The sequence below is a fragment of the Sceloporus occidentalis genome, unplaced genomic scaffold, assembly GCF_023333645.1.
Source record: "Sceloporus occidentalis isolate IW3139 unplaced genomic scaffold, rSceOcc1.0.p SCAF_6, whole genome shotgun sequence".
Classification (NCBI taxonomy): Eukaryota; Metazoa; Chordata; class Lepidosauria; order Squamata; family Phrynosomatidae; genus Sceloporus; species Sceloporus occidentalis.
This window is the reverse complement of record NW_028316986.1, coordinates 61,301,410-61,320,487: the sequence shown is the minus strand read 5'-3', so window position 1 is coordinate 61,320,487 and position 19,078 is coordinate 61,301,410. Positions and strand designations below refer to the sequence as shown.

The window sequence follows — 19,078 nt, the reverse complement described above, 5'->3', positions numbered from 1 at the left end:
ACAACCCAGATTGGGGCTGCAGCCTGCAGTTGCCACAGCCCCAATCCAGCGCTCAAAAGGGTGGTGTCATGGCACTCCTTTCGGCTGATCTGTTTCGGCCCTTACTCTTGGAGGGAATGCAGCAATGGTTCTTTTCTGGTATTGGTAATTCAAATGTTTCTTTGGCATTCCTTTACCCTTCATTTTCCATCCTTCCTCTACCTATTTTATATGTGAGCAGCATAGACACATATATATCTGGTGCATGAACTTCAAAACCTGTATCCAGTTATGTCACAGTTCCAGTGTAAGATCTGTTGTGCTTTCATTTGTGCATTTCTAGAGTTAGCGCAAAGGCAGTACCCAGTGCAGTTTTTAATGTGCAGGTGGCTACACTAACAGATGCTTTTCACAGCAGCTTGCAAGAGTTAATTTAGACCAAATTATTTGTTTCTTTCTCAGAAAGTGTCCCCCAAAATTACAAAACTATTAATTACATATCCCTGAGTCTAAAAAGCAGTTGGGAAAATTTAAAAGGTAAATTCTGATGGAAACAACATGTCTACACTGCCAGTGGCAATTTTTTAAAAAAATTCTTTTGCCTAATCCCTGTATTGGCTGAACAGATTTTCATGGATGTTGAAACAAAACTTCAACTCATAAGAACAAAGCAGATTCATGTATGAGAATGATTACTTAGTTTTGGGCAAGTTCTCTCCAAAAAGCTTACCTGCCATTAGTATTCTTGTCACTATGTAATCCCCTATAAGCTTCTGAGAAATCCTAGGTTGGATCTTACAGTTCAAAATGCAATCTTATATTGGAAATGGTGCACTGACTCCTAAAGCCTGGAGATCTGTTTTTCATAAAATCAAACAGCTATTTAAGAAATGTTTCTTTTCTTTTTTCTTTTTTTTTAATGAAAGACAGACATTATACAACTAACTTACTGACATAAATTCCAACTTGACACATACATACTAAACAAACATACATACACACTTCTACATGTACACATATTTACATACCAACATAAAAAGGATACTATGTACTTTTCTATAGTATGCTTTTTGAATCTTCCCTTATCAAGTGTATTCACCTTGTCTTATTTTATTAGTTCTGTTTTCCTTTATAGATTTTTCTATTCCAAAACTCTACTTCCCATATTTTATCTTTTTACCACTTTTTATGTACAATTGTTTCCATCATACTTTTTATCCGTATTGTAAAATATCCAGGAGTATATTTATTTTTCCAAGACATCATCAAGAACAACAACAAAAACCCATCAGAAATTAAATCATTTTAGGTTCTATCCCTTCACCCTTTAATCAAAATTCCAACCTTTTGAAATGCTGTAAACCTTAAGACAGTTCCAGTCATCTATAGTTGATTTTTTATTTAAATCTTTCATAGCGGAGGTTACTATGTCCAAATCCATTACTTCTCTCAACTTTACAAACCATTCTTCTTTTAGAGGTATACTTTCTTGTTTCCAATATTTTGCATATAATATCCTTGCTGAGGTAACCATGTATAATATAATACATTCTTCTTTTTTATCAATTCTTAACTTATGTATCATATTCAGCAAGAATATTAATGGATCTAATGGAATTTTAATTCTTAATATTTCTTCGATCAAACTTTGTATTCTTTCCACTTTTGTATCTTTTCACTTTGGGGCATTTCCACCATTGATGAAAAAATGATCCTTCTGGTTTATGACATTTCCAACATTTTATATCACCTGTGTTATATATATCATTCAATTTAAAGGGTGTCATATATCACCTGTACATCATCTTAAGAAAATTTTCTTTGAATTCTTGACATAATGTAAATTTATTTGTAATTTTCCATGTCTTTTCCCAAGTTTCTAATTCTATAGGTTTCCCTATATCTTGTGCCCATTTTACCCATAACATGTTTCACATTTTTGTTTTCCATATTTCTAGTTTTTAGTATTTTATAATATTTAGATACATGCTTCTTCCCTTTATCTGTGAATATTTTATCCAATTCATTCTTTTCTCTTGTGAAACCAATTGATCTTCAATCTTTTTTGAATTGTTCAAATAGTTGATTATATGTAAACCATTGCATATTTATTCCTTCATTTTTTAATTGTTCTTGTGTCTTAATAGTGTAATTTTTTCCTTTCTCTTTGAGTATTAAGTCTTTATATTTTATCCAATGTTCTTCTTTTTCTTTTACTCTATATTGAAACGCCTCTTGCAGAGAGACCCACATTGGTATTTCTTTATAAAATTGTTTTTTAAATTTTTAACCAAATTTTTAAGAGATCTTATGATAAAATGATGTTGAAAGTCTTTATTATGTTTAGTTTTCTCGTGCCATAAAAATGCATGGTATCCAAATCTCATCTTACTACTTTCTAGTGTGAGTACTCTTCTGTTGTCCAAATTTACCCATTCCTCTATCCATTGTAGACATGCGTCGTAATAGTATAGCTTAAGACTGGGTAATGCAAATCCTCCTTTTTCCTTATCTTCAGTTAACAATTTCCATTTGATTTTTCTCTTTTTACCTCCCATATGAAATTAGTTAAGTCCTTTTGCCACTTATCAAATATTTTTTTCATCTGATATTATTGGAAGGTTCTGAAACATATACATTAACTTTGGTAATACGTACATATTAATAATTTCTATTCTTCCCGATAGTGATATATTTAATTTTGTCCATTTAATTAAATCTTTCGTTATTTCTTTCAAAGTTATATTATAATTGTTTTGGAAAAAAATCAATTTTTCTTAGTTATATATATTCCAAGATACTTCGCTTTAGTCGCTATTTTGAACCCTGATTTCTCACTTAATTCCTTATCTTCTTCCTTCTTTTGGTTTTTTGTAAGAATTACTGTTTTGTTTTGATTAACTTTGAATCCTGATACTTTCCCATAGTTTTCTAAAGTTGTCTTCAGATGACCAATACTTGCAGTCGGTTCTTCTAAAAAGCAAATTATATCATCCGCAAATGCTTTGATTTTAAATGTTTGATCTTTAACTGTTACTCCTTTTATTTCAGGGTTGTCTCATATTCCATTATTTAATATTTCTCATATAATAACAAAAAGTAATGGGGACAGGGGACATCCCTGTCTTGTGCCTTTTTCTATCTCAAAAAATTGAGATCTTTCATTATTTATCATTAATTGTGCTCTTTGTTCTTTATAGATGTTTTCTATCCAATTACTAAAATTTAGGCCCATATTCATTCTTTTGATCACCTCATATAGAAACGTCCATTTAACCCTTTCAAATGCTTTTTCTGCATCTAAAAGCACCATTGCAAGTTTTCTTTCATTGTGGCATTTAAAGTGTTCCATTATGTTTATTGCTGTTTGTAAATTGTCTTTAATTTGACGATTGGGTATGAATCCGTTTTGATCATTATGAATAATTTGTTGTAATCTTTTCTTTAATCTACCTGCTATGATTGCTGAAAATATCTTATAATCCGTATTTATTAAAGAGATGGGTCTGTAATTTCCAATATCTAGAGTGTCCTTCCCTTCTTTGGGTATTAACGTTATGAAGGCATCTTTCCATGAGTTAGGTAGTCCATTATTTTTAATATCATTTAACACATTAGTTTTTGGTTCTACTATCACTTCTTGCTTTTTCTTATAGTAATTCGATGGTAGACCATCAGGTCCGGGTGTTTTTCCTCCTTTCATATTCCTGATTGCATCAATAACTTCATTCTTAGAAATTTCTCGGTGTAGATTTTCTTTTTGTTCTTCATTCAGTTTTATTATTGTTTGTTCTTCTAAGTACGCTAGTATTTCTTTAGTATCTTCCTCTTTCTCTGAATCTTGTAGTTGGTTTTCATATAACTTTTCAAAGTATTCCAGAAATATATTATTTATACTATCTTGGTTAGTGATCAGCTTTCCTTCATGGTAAATTTCTGTTATTAATCTTTATTCTCTTTCCTTTTTTAGTTTGTTTGCAAGTAATTTACTTGCTTTATTTCCATATTTGAACTGTTTCTGTTTACAAATTCTAAGTTTTCTTTGTATTTCATTGATTGCTATTGAATTTAGTCTTTGTTGTAAGATTTGCACTTCCATTTTAAGTTTTTTATCTCCCTTTTTTCCATTCCTCTTCTTTTTCTTTTAGTTCTTTTCTGATCTCGTTCTCTTTTTTTGTTGTTGTTGTTCTTTTCTTTTTTCGGAATTTATTTTTATGAATATCCCCCTAATAAAGGCTTTGCTTGCATCCCATATCGTTTTTGTTTCATCCCTTCTGTTGTATTAATTTTAAAGTAATATTTTAATTCTTCTTTTATTCACTGTATTTTCTTCATTTAACAAATTATTATTGAGTCTCCATATAAAATCTTGTTTCTTTTCATACATCTTTAATAAAATGGGAGTGTGATCTGATACTGTTTCTGTTAAAATATCCATCGATTCCACTTTTGGTTGTAGTGTTTTTGTAGTGATAAAGAGGTCTATTCTAGAAAAAATTGTGTACCTCTGAATAGAAAGTGTAGTTCTTTGCTTGGTTGTACTTGTATCTCCAAATGTCAGTCATGTTATGTTCTTCTAACAATGTAAAGAAAGACTTAGGTAATTTCCCCTGGTTTTTTCTTATTTTTTTACCTGAGTTAGAGACTCTGTCTAGGTCTGGTTGAATTACTCCATTAAAGTTGCCAAGAAGTAGGATTTTATCATATTCTGTATTTTTAAATTCTTTATCTAGTGTTAAGAAGTATTTTTCTCTATTTTCTGATGGAGCATATATCCCCACTACCAGTACTGTAAGATTTTTAAGTTTGACTTCCACAGCGAGATATGTGCCCTCTTTATCTTTGAATATTTCTTTCGCATTGTATTTTCTATTTACATATATCGCTACTCCTTTTTTCTTGGTATCTGGAGTTCACGTGAAACATTGTCCTAATTTGGAGTTTCTTAAATATTTGATTTTTTTGTTTCTTATTTTAATTTCTTGAATGCAAATGATGTCACCTTTTAATTTTTCTAGTTGGTGAAATATTATGCTTCTCTTGTATTTTGAATGTATTCCTTTTACATTCCATGATACGATATTTATCACCATCTTTCCAATATATTATTCTGTTGTTATTATTATTATTATATAATATTTTTTCACCCCTTCCGCCCCTTTATTTATTTATTGCCAACTTTATTTGTCTTTAACACTGTCCTAGTCTGTAACATCCCTTTATTGTTGTTTATTAATTCCTTCTTCTGTCTCTTTGTCTCTTTCTATTTCTTCGTTCCCTTCTTTAGTGATTTCCGTGATTTTCTCTTCTTCAGGTCTACAAATTGGTGAATTGTTTCTTAAATTTTCTTCTTCCTTTTTTTCTCCTTGATTATTTCTTTCTTCTTTCTTTTTCTTTTCACCATATCGATTTGCTTTTCATTCTCTTGCTTTAAATGTCTTTCTTCATCATCTTTGTTCTCTCTCCTTAATTTTTGCTCCATCTCATTCGCTTTTTCAATGTTGTCAATTCTTTATCTTTTTATAAGTGAAGGATACTCCTTTAATTCTTTCCCATTCATAGTCTATATCCAACATCTTCAAGATTTGGACCAAAGGTTTGTACTTTTGTCTTTCTATCATTATTTGTGGCGGTATGTCCTTGAAAATTTTTACTCTAATATCTTCAATTTTAAGTTGATCTTCATAACTTCTTTGGATAACCAGTTCCCTTGTTTTAGTACATGTAAAACAATTTACCATATCTCTTGAAATCCCTCTGTCCTTTGCCTGTCTTGAATTAACCCTGAAAACTTAATCAATCTCCATTTTGTTTTTTTCTATAGAGTATCCAATGTATTCTGCAAGAGATGGTAATATTCATACCATAAGATTTTCATTGTTTTCTTCTCGAATTCCTCGAATTTTAAAAAATCTATCTCTATAACGTAATTCATTCGTCCAATCTCTAAATTGTAGTTGGTCTTGTCTTTGTTTTAGTTCTTTTACCTCTATTTCAATATTGGTTGTCTTTTCTTTTGTCTTTTCTACTTCCTTTTGTGTTTTTGTTATATCCAGAGTCATCTTATTCATCTTTTTACCAATATTTTTGAGTTCTTTTTTCAAATCTCTCCTCATCTCCGCTCTAATTTCTTTGATTTCATCTCTTGTCTCTTGACTGGTTTCTCTCAGATCTTCTTTCATCTCTGATCTCAATTCTTTCATTTCTTGTCTTATATTTCTGATTTCATCTAATAGCAATATATTAGGATCGATTATTCTCATTGTATCCTCTGTTGACCCTCTTCTATGTTGTGATTGTTGGAATTGTGTTTGTAATGTTCCTTTCTTGGGAGCTGCCATATTTTCAATCTGTTCAGCTCTGTCTTTTCCACTTTCTTTCCTACTTGATGTTGCTCTGGTGTTCAACTCTTTTTATTTTCTTCTTTCTCTTGAGTCTTTCTTTTCTTCCCTTCTACTTGTTATTTGTAATATTTAATGTTCTTTATTTCTAAATGCAAAATATTCAAAATGTTCAAATAAACCGTCGTATTTTTATAAGTTGAACAATTCCCAGTCCTTTCCTCTATATTATATTTTTCTGTTTATAATTTCATGCCCTTTCTTGTTTCTTCACTATGTCCCCTTGGGTCTTGGTTTTGCTTTCATTCCCAAACTCTAGTCCTTCCTCAATGTATTTCTCCTAATTTCTTCCACCTCTGCGTCCTCTCCTGGTTCTCTCTGTGTCTGCTTTCAGTCTTTAGTTCCACATTTTGCCTACTCCAATCCCAGCTGCCTTCAGCCTTTAACTCCACGTTTCCCTGTTCTAGTCCTCTCTTAACTTTTAACTCCCTCCACGTTTACTCCTGGCTCATCTCCGTCTTTGGCTTCACGCCTCGCCTGCATTTTCTCCTGGTTCTTTCTTTCCGCGTCTGCTCTCAGTTCTCCCCAGTCTTAGGCTCCGTGTCTCACCCAATTTGGTCCCTCAGCTCCGCGTCCTCTCTTAGCCTCCTCTGTGTCAAATCTTGGCTACCTCCAACCTTTAGTTCTGCATCTCCCCCGCTCTGGACTTTCCGCTCCGCATCCTCTCTTTATTCCCTCTGCGTCTATTCCTGATTCTCCTCAATGCTTGTCTCCGCGTCTTGCCCTCTCTGGATTCTTAATTCCCTTTCCTTTCCACTCACTGTGTCCTTTTCAACTTCACCTCCAACTCTCCACTCCTTTTCTATACCTTCTATTGGTTTTTATTCTCTTTAGTCTTCTCCACACCTTCCCTTCGACTGCTCATTAGACTTTTTAGCCAACGTCCAGCTGTCCTTCGTGTTTTACTTCTCTCTTTTTTTCTTCTCTCTTATTCTCTACAAATAATTGTTGTTAATTTTAAATTCCATACAGGAAAAAGTTGTAAAGGAAGTACCAAATAAGGCGGTTGATATTCTTATTGTTTTGTTCTTCCTACTTGATTTCACTTGATTTTGGAGTACAGGCTGTTGCTGTGCTGATTATACAGCTACAAAAGTGGGTGGCTCAGCTCTTCAGTCTCTGTGTCTTCACAGTCCCGGGAGCCTGGAGATATTTCTCCTTTCTCCCAGTCTACCTTTACTGCTGAAGACCCCCAGCAAGCTGTCTTGGGTAACCCCTCTTCTCCGAGGAAGTTAAGGATGGGTTTAACTTGTCCCCGTTCCTCCTAGAACCACTTTTATGGAGGTTTAGGTTACGAGGCTCAAGAGCTCCTTGTACCTGCTGCTTCCTTGCACGCCTTCACCTAAGAAATGTTTCAAGAATATGGATGATACATGATTTTAGACTGTGGACCACTTCACTCATTTGAGCCAGAGAGCTACATTGTATGCTGGTAGGATGTATGTAGCAAATTTGATGCCACATGTGAGAAACCTGGAGATAGTTTATAGGAGACAGGGGTATGTTGATTTTTTCTCCTTATTATTCTATCCCTGAAATGATTAATATCAAATCTGAATAATCTGGCAATTCTGAAAAAATAGGTGGACAGTACGAGCACCAATTACCGAACTCAGGTGCTGTGCAGACCGCTTCTGAAAGAGCATCTTGCAGCTGCCTCCATCTTTGTCAGATCGGGGCCACGGCAGCCTCACGCTGCAGCCCCAATCTGGCCTTTCCATGGTGCAAAAAGGTGCCAAAAAAAAGCACCGCAGCTTTATGGTGCTCCTTTCGCTTTGAGCAAGGTCATTCCCAAGTGATAACCACTGTTCTCAAAGAACAGTGGCAGCAGGCCGTTCCATCTCAGCCCTCTTCTGCCAATCCATTCCACTGTGGCTACTTCACTTAGCTTCACTCAGCTGTGCCGTCAGATGACTGCTTAAGGCCACTGTGTGAAAAAGAGTTGCTACGAATTGGGATGCGCACAGGCCAGGCCAAAGTTCCTGTAAACCTTTCAGGACTAGAGGTGGCAATGGATCCCACTAGTCTCCCTGTGGTTAAAGCTCCACCCTTCCAAAATTTTATGAACTCTCAACTTCCCCATGTTGTCTACATGTCCCTGCAACTTAGGAGAATATGGCAGCAATGCTAGCCTGATTCTGATGGAACATGGAGCTAGTCCCCTGCCTCTTAAGGAAACAAATACTGAAGTGTATGATTGACCACTATAGGCCAAAAATCCTGTAGCCCACTCATAGACCTAAATTGCTCAAAATCCCTACCAGCTTTCCTGTAACTACTACTCATGCTGGGAACTAAGAACAAGCTAATGGTCTGGACAGCCTCACCCCTCCAAGATTCCATGAGTCTACTGGCATCATAACTGGAGAGGGATCATCTTCCAGGCCTAGTTGTCTGAAGCCCTCCATCTGCTGTCAAGAAAGAGAGGCAGGTATCCCATTATCCACACCAGGCACACGGTGAGCCATGAACAGGATGTTATGACGAAGACAGTGCAGTACAGATACCTTAACCAAATACATATTCCTTAGGACTTTGAAAGACATGACATTGATTGTAGATATTTTGTCACACCAACAGCAGACAGAGGAGTTAGCTAAACTTTTGTCGAAATCTGTTCTGCCACCACAATCAGCAAAAATTAAAGGAAGTTCAGGTTGAATAGTAAGCCTACAGCAGCATAATCCTTGAGTTAAATATGACCACACCCCCTGTGGATCCTGCTGCATCTCTGATGTTCATCTTTGATGTGCATGCATCTCTGATGTGCAATCTATATGCTGCAGGTCAGGTTTGATGACCTCCAATGGGATCTGTGCCTGGTCCAGAACCCCAGCCACCACATTGGTAAGCCTCCTCCCCTAAAGCTGCCCACACAAACGTTACTACCCACCACCCCTGCCTGTCTAGTATGCTCCAAATCCCCCATGGCCAAACCTGCAAGCATGTATCCTGGCTAGTGTGTGAACCCAATGGGGGCTCAGTATTGACAGCCAACTCACTAATTGGGTATAGTGCTGTGCCTCCATGACACTCACTGCCAGAGCTTCCAGCTTATCTACCTCATCCCGACCCCCCCCCCCCCCCCCCATGGCTGGCTATATGAACTGCATGTGTCTCTCCAGTGCCTCTGAATAAGGCAATGCACACTGGTTAAAGCTATGATTTTCCTTCCCTTGGCCCTTTTCTCTTACGTTATTGTATGTGGCCTTGTGTCTGCCTGCCTAATTTTAGCTTTCTGTCTGCTGTAGCCTAGCCAGAATGTCTGCCCTTCCATCCTGTGCCCCCTCGTTGCCAGATGGCACTGGAGGTTAGCCCTGGTCTTCTCCCATTGGAGGCCATCAAACCTGGTCCCTCCCCTGCAGCACTGTAAGCACTAGGCATTTCTGGCCCCTTATATGTTTTTCTGTTTTCTATTCTTCACGTGGAATTGCTTTTGATGATGGCTGCCATAACTTATAAAGTTTCTGCTTGAACCAATTGAGGCAACTGGTTCTGAGTGATTCCTCTTACACACTAACTGCCTTTCCTCAAGGTGAGCCTGTGAATTGGTGAGCTCTTCTTACCAGAATGACATATGGTATAGAGGTAGACAGACTGGTGAAAATGAGATGCCTCAACTTGCAAAAGCATGTTCTGGTATACTAATCAGTGTATGCACTGTGTGTGGGAAGCCTGTTTTCACTTGTTCAGGATGAATTATGGTTTATTATTTTCATTTCTTTTTTGATACAGATGTAGTTTTACTACAGTTGTGGATCAGAGGTGCTATTGATTTTGTATTGTAGATCATGTACTTGTTGATTCTCCCTCTCTTCAGTAACAGTGATTCAATGTGTGTGAAGCAGGATGTGGTGTTGGGGTGTTGTGCGTCCCCTGAGGGCCCCACTCTTATCTGCTGGGATAGACATCAATACCTTAGGTAGATGTGTCAGTAGGAACTACATGCTCAATTGGGGAATGATCAAACAACACAAACTTTATTGGAGACGCCACATGCTTCTTACTAACCAAAAGTAACTAAACCAAAAGGTCCAACAGCAGGCTCTGTTACACTCACAGGTTATGCTATTCTGGTGCTGGTCTTTCTACAGATGCTTCGGATATTGCAGATGCTTCTCTGAGAACTCTCTGTATGCCTATTCTACTACTGGGATTCTGGAGCCTCAGGTCCACTGCCTTCCCCAGGTGTCCCATCAATCTCCCTCATTCTCCACTAGCTACCACAAGACTTCTCTCATAGGATCTTCTTGAGATCTTCTGTGTTGTACTGCTCTAGCCTCCCAAACCCCTTCTATGTGAGGGTCTCTTACTTGTTCCTTCATGAGGCTCGAGCTTCTAGAGAGTCCTTTGTTTTTCATGAAGCCCTCTCTCTTCTCCCAGCTTCTCACTACTCCCCCTTCCTTCTCTGTGTCTGCCTTTTGTCCCTTCCTTGTGTTCACCTTGCCCACTCCCTTAATCCCTTCCTTCATCTCATCTTCTCTTCTTCCCTCCCTTGATGTGTGTCCCTCTCTTCTTCCCCAGTCATGGTAGTTTGCTTTTTTCCTATTCATCCTGGCTCCGTGTCTGCCACCTGATACCCTGACTCTCCGACTGGTCACATGAGGCAAGAATCTTGAGCAGGTTTTTCCTCCTCCCTCATTTTGAGGATTGGATCTGTAACTTGACCAATATTAGATTGGATCTATATCTTGATTAGCAAATCTTATTTGTTCATTTGTTTCTTTGGAATGACTTATTTAAAAGGAAAAAAACAAACAAAATGTGTATTTGAACCAGAGCCTGTGTCCAGTTACATCATTGTGAGACCTAGAGGACAAAACGCAGACTTGGTCAATACTTTTATTAAGACTAACTAAAATGTCACCAAAGAATGGGCTAGCTTTTGATTTCATCTCAATTAATTTTTGGACTTTCTGTGTCTTCCTCAATCCTTTATTTTTATTTTATTTTGTTGTACCAACTGAGCCTGATGAAGAAGTGTGGAGAACCTACTGTAAAAATTTGCACACTTGAGTGAATTTTTGGTCTTAATTAAAAGGACAGTCTGACAGAGACTTTTGTTTTTTGTTAATATGATTATACATTTATTGTGACATTGCTTGTATACCAGTATGATCAAAATATAATATATTGTTGTTTTTATTATGTTTCAACTTTTAAGAATTGTTTCAATTGATTATTATTTTCATTGATTGCTACTAGAGTAGGGATGAAAATACTACTTCAGTATCATAATCCCCAAAATTTGCCTTACTAGAATATTCCCTCACTGAAGTTGGTATTGTGTTATTATTTGAGTTCTGAACAACTGGGATTATGGTGGCTATTTTACACACATACTTCAACATTTTCTTCCTAAGCTTTCTTCCTATTTTTTTTTTAAAAAAATCTTCCATAGGTTAGAAAAAGAGAACGTTCAGCACAGCTTTAGCAAGGAAGCAAAGACCCGAGCCCTTCAGGCCCAGCAGAGAGAACAGGAGCTGACACAGAAGATGCAGCAAATGGAGACCCAGCATGATAAAACTGGTAGGTGGTAGGGAAAGATTAGAGCCTGGGCACTCACTCACAAGCCTGACCCATGCCTTACTGTGAAATGACATCAGGAACACCTGTAACCTTTGGCTGGCCGAAGGGAGCAGATGCTAACTACACCGGAGATTCCGAATTACATATTAGTTAGCGTTTAAAAGAGAAAATGGAAAGTATTGCCCACTGTCTGTTGATTTCAGAGTGCTGCTCTCACATCTGTTGCACCATCTGGATTATGAGTTTATTTACCTGTGTTCAAGAAACGTAAAGCTGAGAGGGACCACAACAAAGTAGAAAAACAAAGGGCTTGTTTTTGGCTGCATTTTCAGGCACACATGTTATATAAAGAAAATAGCATCAGAAGCTCTGCAGGAAATGCTCTGAGCTTACAGTTAAAGTCTCCTGAATAGCATTGAACAGTTCCCACAGTACACACATTATTGCTACTCTAAAAGCTTAATGAGTTTGCTTCAGAATCCAAACTGGAGAAAAGCTTTAGCCATTAATCGGTACTTAATTCACTGTCGCAGCTGGATGTAATTCACTGGCTCCAAATTAATATGTTCCTTTATTTAATCTTTGCAGTCTCACACATTTTTAGAATTTGTATACTCAATCCTACTCAAATCTAGATGGATCTTTAATCTTTTGCAGCTATGAGAACCTGAAGTATGCAGTTTAAATTGATAAATATGGGACATTGTCAACAGCTGCCAGCATGACTGGAACCTGATGTGTTTCAATATTTTGGCACAGCTGTTCTATAATTTGTTACCTTTATAGTGTGAAAATAAAATGGATTTACAGAACTGTTGACAATCAAATATTATATGCAATCCTTTAATACAGGGGGTGGACTAACTGTTTTTAGGCCCACATCAGAACCATACCATGAGCTTTAGAATGATAGCATATTTGCATATTTTAGCTGTAAGTGGTATTACTCACAGAAAATATGCATAAATTGCACATTTTCAGAACCTGGACTCTCAAACTGCAGTTGGTGGATGTTTTGCTGTTGGCATTTCACTGAGCCACCATTAATGTGTTTAAATGTGTGTGCAGACTGTAAATGTAGCTGATCAGTTTATAAAGGCTTGGAATCAATATGTCCTCACCCATGCTAGGATGTTGTGTCTGACTTAAAATATTTACCATTTATTAAAAGGGAAAGAAAAAATAGCCAATAAATGCTGTACTTCCTATCAGATGTTTTATAAATTCCTTTAAAATAGACAGTGCCCTTTAGGTTTGATACATAGGATCTTATCGTATGGATATTAAATCAATTTACCTCAATCCGTTTTAACCCTTAATTTGAGCAGCATCCTGATATTATTGCAAGGTTTTTCGCTCCAGTTTTGCAGCCCAAATACAATCCAGGTCCATCTCTGCTTCCAGAGCCACTCCTCGCGGCTCTTTTCGGATCCAGGAGTTTTCTGATTTGAAAAAATAGCCACTGGAGCCCTCATAGAAGCAGAGATTGGCCCAGGATATATTTGGACAGCAAAATTGGAGCCAAAAACATTGCAATAATATCAGGATGCTGTCCGAATTTAGGGTTAAACCAGATTGAAGTAAATTGATTTAAATATTCATGTGATAAACTCCATTATCTGGGCATGTAGCAAGATGCAGGTATATGCATACCTTCTCACATAATGAATATAGTGTGAACTACAACTTTATCATATAATTGCCAACATATAAATCCCATAGGGGTGGAAGTGACCCTGTAAGGTGAATTTAATTCATGAAAGCACGAATTTATTTTTGCTAATTTGTTAAGACGCTTCTGTACCATGTTTTCAACAACTTGAAGCCATAGTTCATGTTAAAAGTAATATGACTAGTGGAGTATGGCACAGAGGTTTGGTTCTGCATCCTGATATAACTTAGATGTCCCTGCTGCATATAAACAGTTCCCATATTGTTGATGTGGTTGTGGAACAAATTCATAATAATTATTTGTACATTGTCATTTCTTATACATATTATACATTTGAGATTGTAGTAGGGCATGAACTGAATTGATTATCACATGCAAGATTCATCTGATCATGTCAGTTATGTACATAAGTAAGGAAGCTGGATTACATTTTTCCAGTATGCTAACTCTTACTGTTAACTCTTTCTTAATAATCACTTGCTTTGGATTTGGATAAATCCTGAACTCAAGCATGCTGATATGGACAGTTTCAAGAGATGTACATAGGACACTTCCAAAGCAAACTAAATCAAAATCTAAACACTCCTGAAGATTCAGTTGTAATTTGAATTCAGAGGGAGACAGAAACAATGTGTCTCCAAAAATGTATATACTTCTCTTCAGTCTTTCCATATTAAAAGGGGGAAAAGAGGAGTAAGAAGACAGACTGTAGATATTTGGCACCTCTAGCTTCTAATCAAAGTAAATGGTTTTACCCAGACTCTCTAATCCCATTGTTCAGGAGAGTAATGTTGAAGTAATATACAACAGGACACCTGTGTTTGTATCTGTTCTACCTAGGAGGAGTATAGGATGGTGTGCTTAATTGGAAAATGTTGAATATTCAAGTCATTTTGCTTCTGCCACTGTATTTACCACAGCTATCATTCTTCCCTGTCTTATTACAGTTTCTCTGACTTTGGAGCCAATCAAACTGGGCAGCCGGGCGGGGGGGGGGGGGGGGATGTGCTAAATTAATCATAACTCATATCCCTGATCCTGAAATTTTGCAGATTTCTTGCTTGTGGGCATGTGCTATTTTGCACACATGTGACCCCAAAATCAAAAGATAGGTAAAGAGAAACAGGAAGCTCTCTTTTACCTATAGCTCTGTACCCATCCTTCTGAAAATATAAACATTTCTTAACTAGAACTATCTCTATTCTGCATTTTCATAATAATTGTCCACAAAAAGACTAGAAGGATAAATGCCTTCAGATGGCTGCAACTATCCCTAAAAATTTCATCTCTTTCTCCCCAAATATTCCAGCCATCATAGCTAGTAGCCTTGAAGTGGGAGGTTTATTTACCAAACTTATTTTGCAAACCAAGGTTTAAATTGATGTTGCAAATGCTACAGATAACCAGATAACCTCTTGCAGCCATTTCATGCAAATGTTAAACAGCATGGGGGACAGAAATGAACAGTGAGGGATCCCAGAGGTTAAACACAAATCCCCCAGCACCATTTCTTCCCAGCACCACCTGTCCAAGAAGGACTGGAACCATTGTAAAACAGTGCTCTCATGTCCCACCTTAAAGAAGTGGTGCAAAAGAATGATGTGGCCAGTGATATCAAAAGCCACTGAGAGGTGGCCAATTGGGACATATTTCCCCTGCCCAAATCCTGGTGTAGGTCATCCATTAAGACAACCAAACCTGTCTCCATCTCATAGCCAGCCCTGAAGCCAGATTGAAATTAATCTTGATAACATGTTTCATCTAGGAACCTCTAGAGCTTTTAGGTCACAACACACTCCAGAACTTTGTCCAATAAAGGGATGTTGAAGATTGGATTGCAACAGATGGTGTTTTTTTAGGCAGTATGGAAACCTACCTTGCCACAGTGAAGCACTCGCTACTCCCCTTTCCCACTCAGCCAGTCCCCACCCCACCCCAGCTGATTTTAAGAGCCAGGAAGGGTATGGGTTCAGTATGTACATGGCAGCTCTTGCCTCTCCAAGGATCTATTTACATTCTTAGGCTGTACAAACTGAACTGCATCCATTCACACAGGGCAAGGTTACATCTACTAGACCTATATCAACTCTAGCATCCAAGACAGTGACCTGAACAGTTTTGTTTCCAAAGTGTCTTGTAAATTCTTCATAGTGGGTTATTCAGTGGTCTGTGTTTTCTTTTTGTTGGGCAGTGTATAGAAGGCCCCTAATACTTGAGATACCTCCACTGGACAATATTGTGCAGACACAACTATGCCAGAGAAGAATGGTCTCTTTGCTGCCATGGACTATGCCTTCCATTTGGCTCTGAATCATGTTCACTTGAATTCTCACCACGGTTTCCACCACTGATGCTCTGGTATCTCTCACACTCATTTAATCGCTACCAGTTTCCTAGTAAACAAGGATACTTGCTTGCCTCCATTTTGTGGGAACAGATGCTCAGGAGCAATCTTAGCCACTAAAGAGTTTCAACAGGCTTACATGCCAAGGCACCAGGAAACTCTTCAAGACCTGTCAGGAAACCCTCTGGATCCTTAAGCTTCCTGGAGCATACCATGCCAATCCTCCACATAGGCTTCAAATCCCAGTGAGCCTAAACCCCACAAGGTAGTGATCTCTCCATGATAATGAAACTATGAAAAGTTGCTGCACAATCAATTCATCAACCCACCCAGCACAAAAAACTAGATCTAGATGTTGTTCTGTAGCATGGCTGGTGCTACTTGGGAAAGACCCATTGTTATCCTTGAAGATAAGTTCTGATCTGCTCCTGATAGAGTAGTCTCAGGATAGATATTGTGGTGGGCTTGTTGCTTCAGGGAATCAGCTTAAATTCTCTTTCAGAAGGGGATAGGCATGCTATAATTGGTTAGTCAGCAGCTGGCACAGTACCTGGTGTCTAATTTTGAAAGAGATAGAGGTCTAGGAAGCTAGCCACAATCCATGGGGAAAAGATGACGTGGCAGGCAGCAGAACTCTATCTTGTCTGGGTTGAAGGTGGTGCTATTGATCTTTCTCCCATAGTGTGCTGTCTTTAGCTATTATTAGTATTGCAAAGAAATACTATTACTTCTGAATGTCCTTTACCTTGAAAACCCGAAGTTCAAAATGAAACAAGAGATAGTGCTAGAAGTCAAGGAATCAGAAGAAGACTAGGACTAGGAAGGGCAACTTATCAAAAAATTAGATGGGATCCTAAAACACAGTGATATAATACTGAACACCAAAGTGAAGATTTTTAATGCCATCATATTTTCCATCACTATGTATGGATGTGAAAGCTGGATAGTAAAGAAAATGGTAGGAAAAAAATGAACTCATTTGAGATGTGGTGCTGGAAAAGAGTTCTGTGGATACTGTGGATGGTTAAAAAGACAAACAAATGGATACAAGAGCAAATTAGATCTGAACTTTCTCTAGAAGCAAAATGACTAAATTGAGGCTATCGTATATACCATGAGAAGTCATGGCTCACTAGAAAATAATGCTTGGAAAGATAGAGGGCAACAGAAAGAGAGGAAGACCATACACCAGATGGATAGACTCAATAAAGAGGATATGGCCCTAGGTTTGCAGAAACTGAACAAGTCCATTGAGGGTAGGGAGTCTTGGAGATGCCTCATTCATGGGGTCACCACGGTTGAAGTTGACTTGAGGGAAGTTACAATAGAATAGAATAGAAATTTTATTTTTATCTCGCCTCTGACAGGATCGAGGTGGCTTACAATACAGTAATATACAACAGTAAATACATATATCTTGTACAATTCTAGGTTTGCAGGTTAGGGAGAGATAATTGGAATAATCAGCCAGAAAACTCTAGAACCCCACCAAACTACAAACCCCAGCATTTCATAGGATGCAATTATTGCAGTTACAACATAGAATTACAGTCAGCCCTTCTTATACACGGATTTTTTATACACGGATTCAAGCATACATGGTTTGAAAATATTCCAAAAAAGTATAAATTTACCTTGATTTTTCATTTTTTATAAGGGACACCATTTTGCAATGCCATTATATTTAATGGGACTTGAGCATACACGGATTTTGTTATGCACGGGGGATCTTGGAACCAAACCCTAGCGTATAACAAGGATCCACTGTATAATGGTATACTCATGTAGTTTGAAAGAGTTCTAGGATTTTTAGAGGAGCCTTTGTTTTGAGGTTAGTGCTTTGTGTTTGTTTTAGTCTTCTGCCCAATGGTTGCATTATATTTTTCTTCTTCTTTTGGACAATCTAAAGTATGCTGGTTCTGCCAGTGGCTTTTTGTGCAGCATTAGGAATTGATTTAGCATCTTCTGCATGCTTCCTTTCCACAGTGCCCTTTGAATGATACTAGCATCCTCACTAACACCAGTTCAGGAGCACTCGAAACAACACATGACAATCAGGACTCTATTGGTAGTGGCCAGAGCTTATGCCCCCATGACTGTAAATCACTACAGACCATTTCATCCCCAGCTTAACAAGGACATGTATTGGTGGCAAGCCAATAATTCTGCTTAATTTGCTAGAACCTAGGTTTGAAGCAGGTTTCACATTTAAAATGGAGAAGGGGCGGGGGGAGTAAAAAGTAGACATTGACCTCTAGCAGATGGGCAGCTTGGAGTGGCCTGTGTCATGCCCTGAACCGTGCAGGACAGTGGTGGCCAGATGCCGCAGTCTGAAACCTGGACACTGCTGCAGTCTACAATAGACCACTGGCAAGGTGTGCTTCTTTTGTGCTCCTTTTGTGGCCGGTTTTGGGACACTTTAGGTGGCCATGGCGCAGTTTTGGCTCAATCCATCCAAAGTTGGTGCTTTCAGCCTCTGTTGTGGATCATTAGATTCCATATTTCCATTTCCATATCAAATTCCATATCATATTTGACATAGAATGGTAATCCAGAAGTGTATATTTCCTCTAGAGGAGGCTGGTATTTCTTGCCACTAGTGAGAGGATCCAAGAAAGTCAATTTCCTGTTCAGGGAGCCTCCATTATGCAGATTTAGTCAGGGATAAGTAAGAACACAATGTACAGAAAGAGGCTGGAATATGTGTTCGTATTAACACTTTTAGAGAGGTTTGCATCTTGCTGTGGTGATGGCAATTTTTTTCAAAAGAAAATGTTCTTTCTCAGAATGAAAAATTTGACTGCTACCTCTAAAATGTCCTGTTTATGATCTAAATCTTTGCATATCAAGAAATTTCAGGGGTGTGTGTGTGTGGGGGGGGGGGGTATTATTGGTATGTATTTTATACCATGAAATTCCAAATATTTGCATGTATTATTTCTAGTAAATGAATTGGATGCATTGCTACGGTCCCAGAATGTGCTCCTATCAAAATTAAAAGAAGAATGTTGCACTCTGGCGAAGAAGCTTGAATATATTACAGAAAAAAGCAGGTATGTAAATCCACAGGCTTGTTTGCTAATAGGTGCTTAGTGACTTGACAAGGCATGAGTTTTATTTGTATTTTACATTATTTTTCATTTGCCTTTATGG

At 37.7% G+C, this 19,078-nt stretch overlaps 1 protein-coding gene across 3 annotated transcripts in view; it reads left to right on the top strand.

Annotated features, from left to right (window-relative positions):
* SDCCAG8 (SHH signaling and ciliogenesis regulator SDCCAG8) overlaps positions 1 to 19,078 on the top strand; it is a 181,120-nt gene that overhangs the window by 92,752 nt on the left and 69,290 nt on the right. For 2 of the 3 annotated variants that reach the window (XM_089529827.1, XM_089529828.1), the window contains exons 14-15: positions 11,782 to 11,909; positions 18,870 to 18,978. The exons of the other annotated variant lie outside the window; for it this stretch is intronic. In XM_089529827.1, coding sequence (XP_089385953.1) covers positions 11,782 to 11,909; positions 18,870 to 18,978 — 237 coding nt within the window. The remainder of the gene's footprint in view (positions 1 to 11,781; positions 11,910 to 18,869; positions 18,979 to 19,078) is intronic. 3 annotated transcript variants of the gene reach the window in all.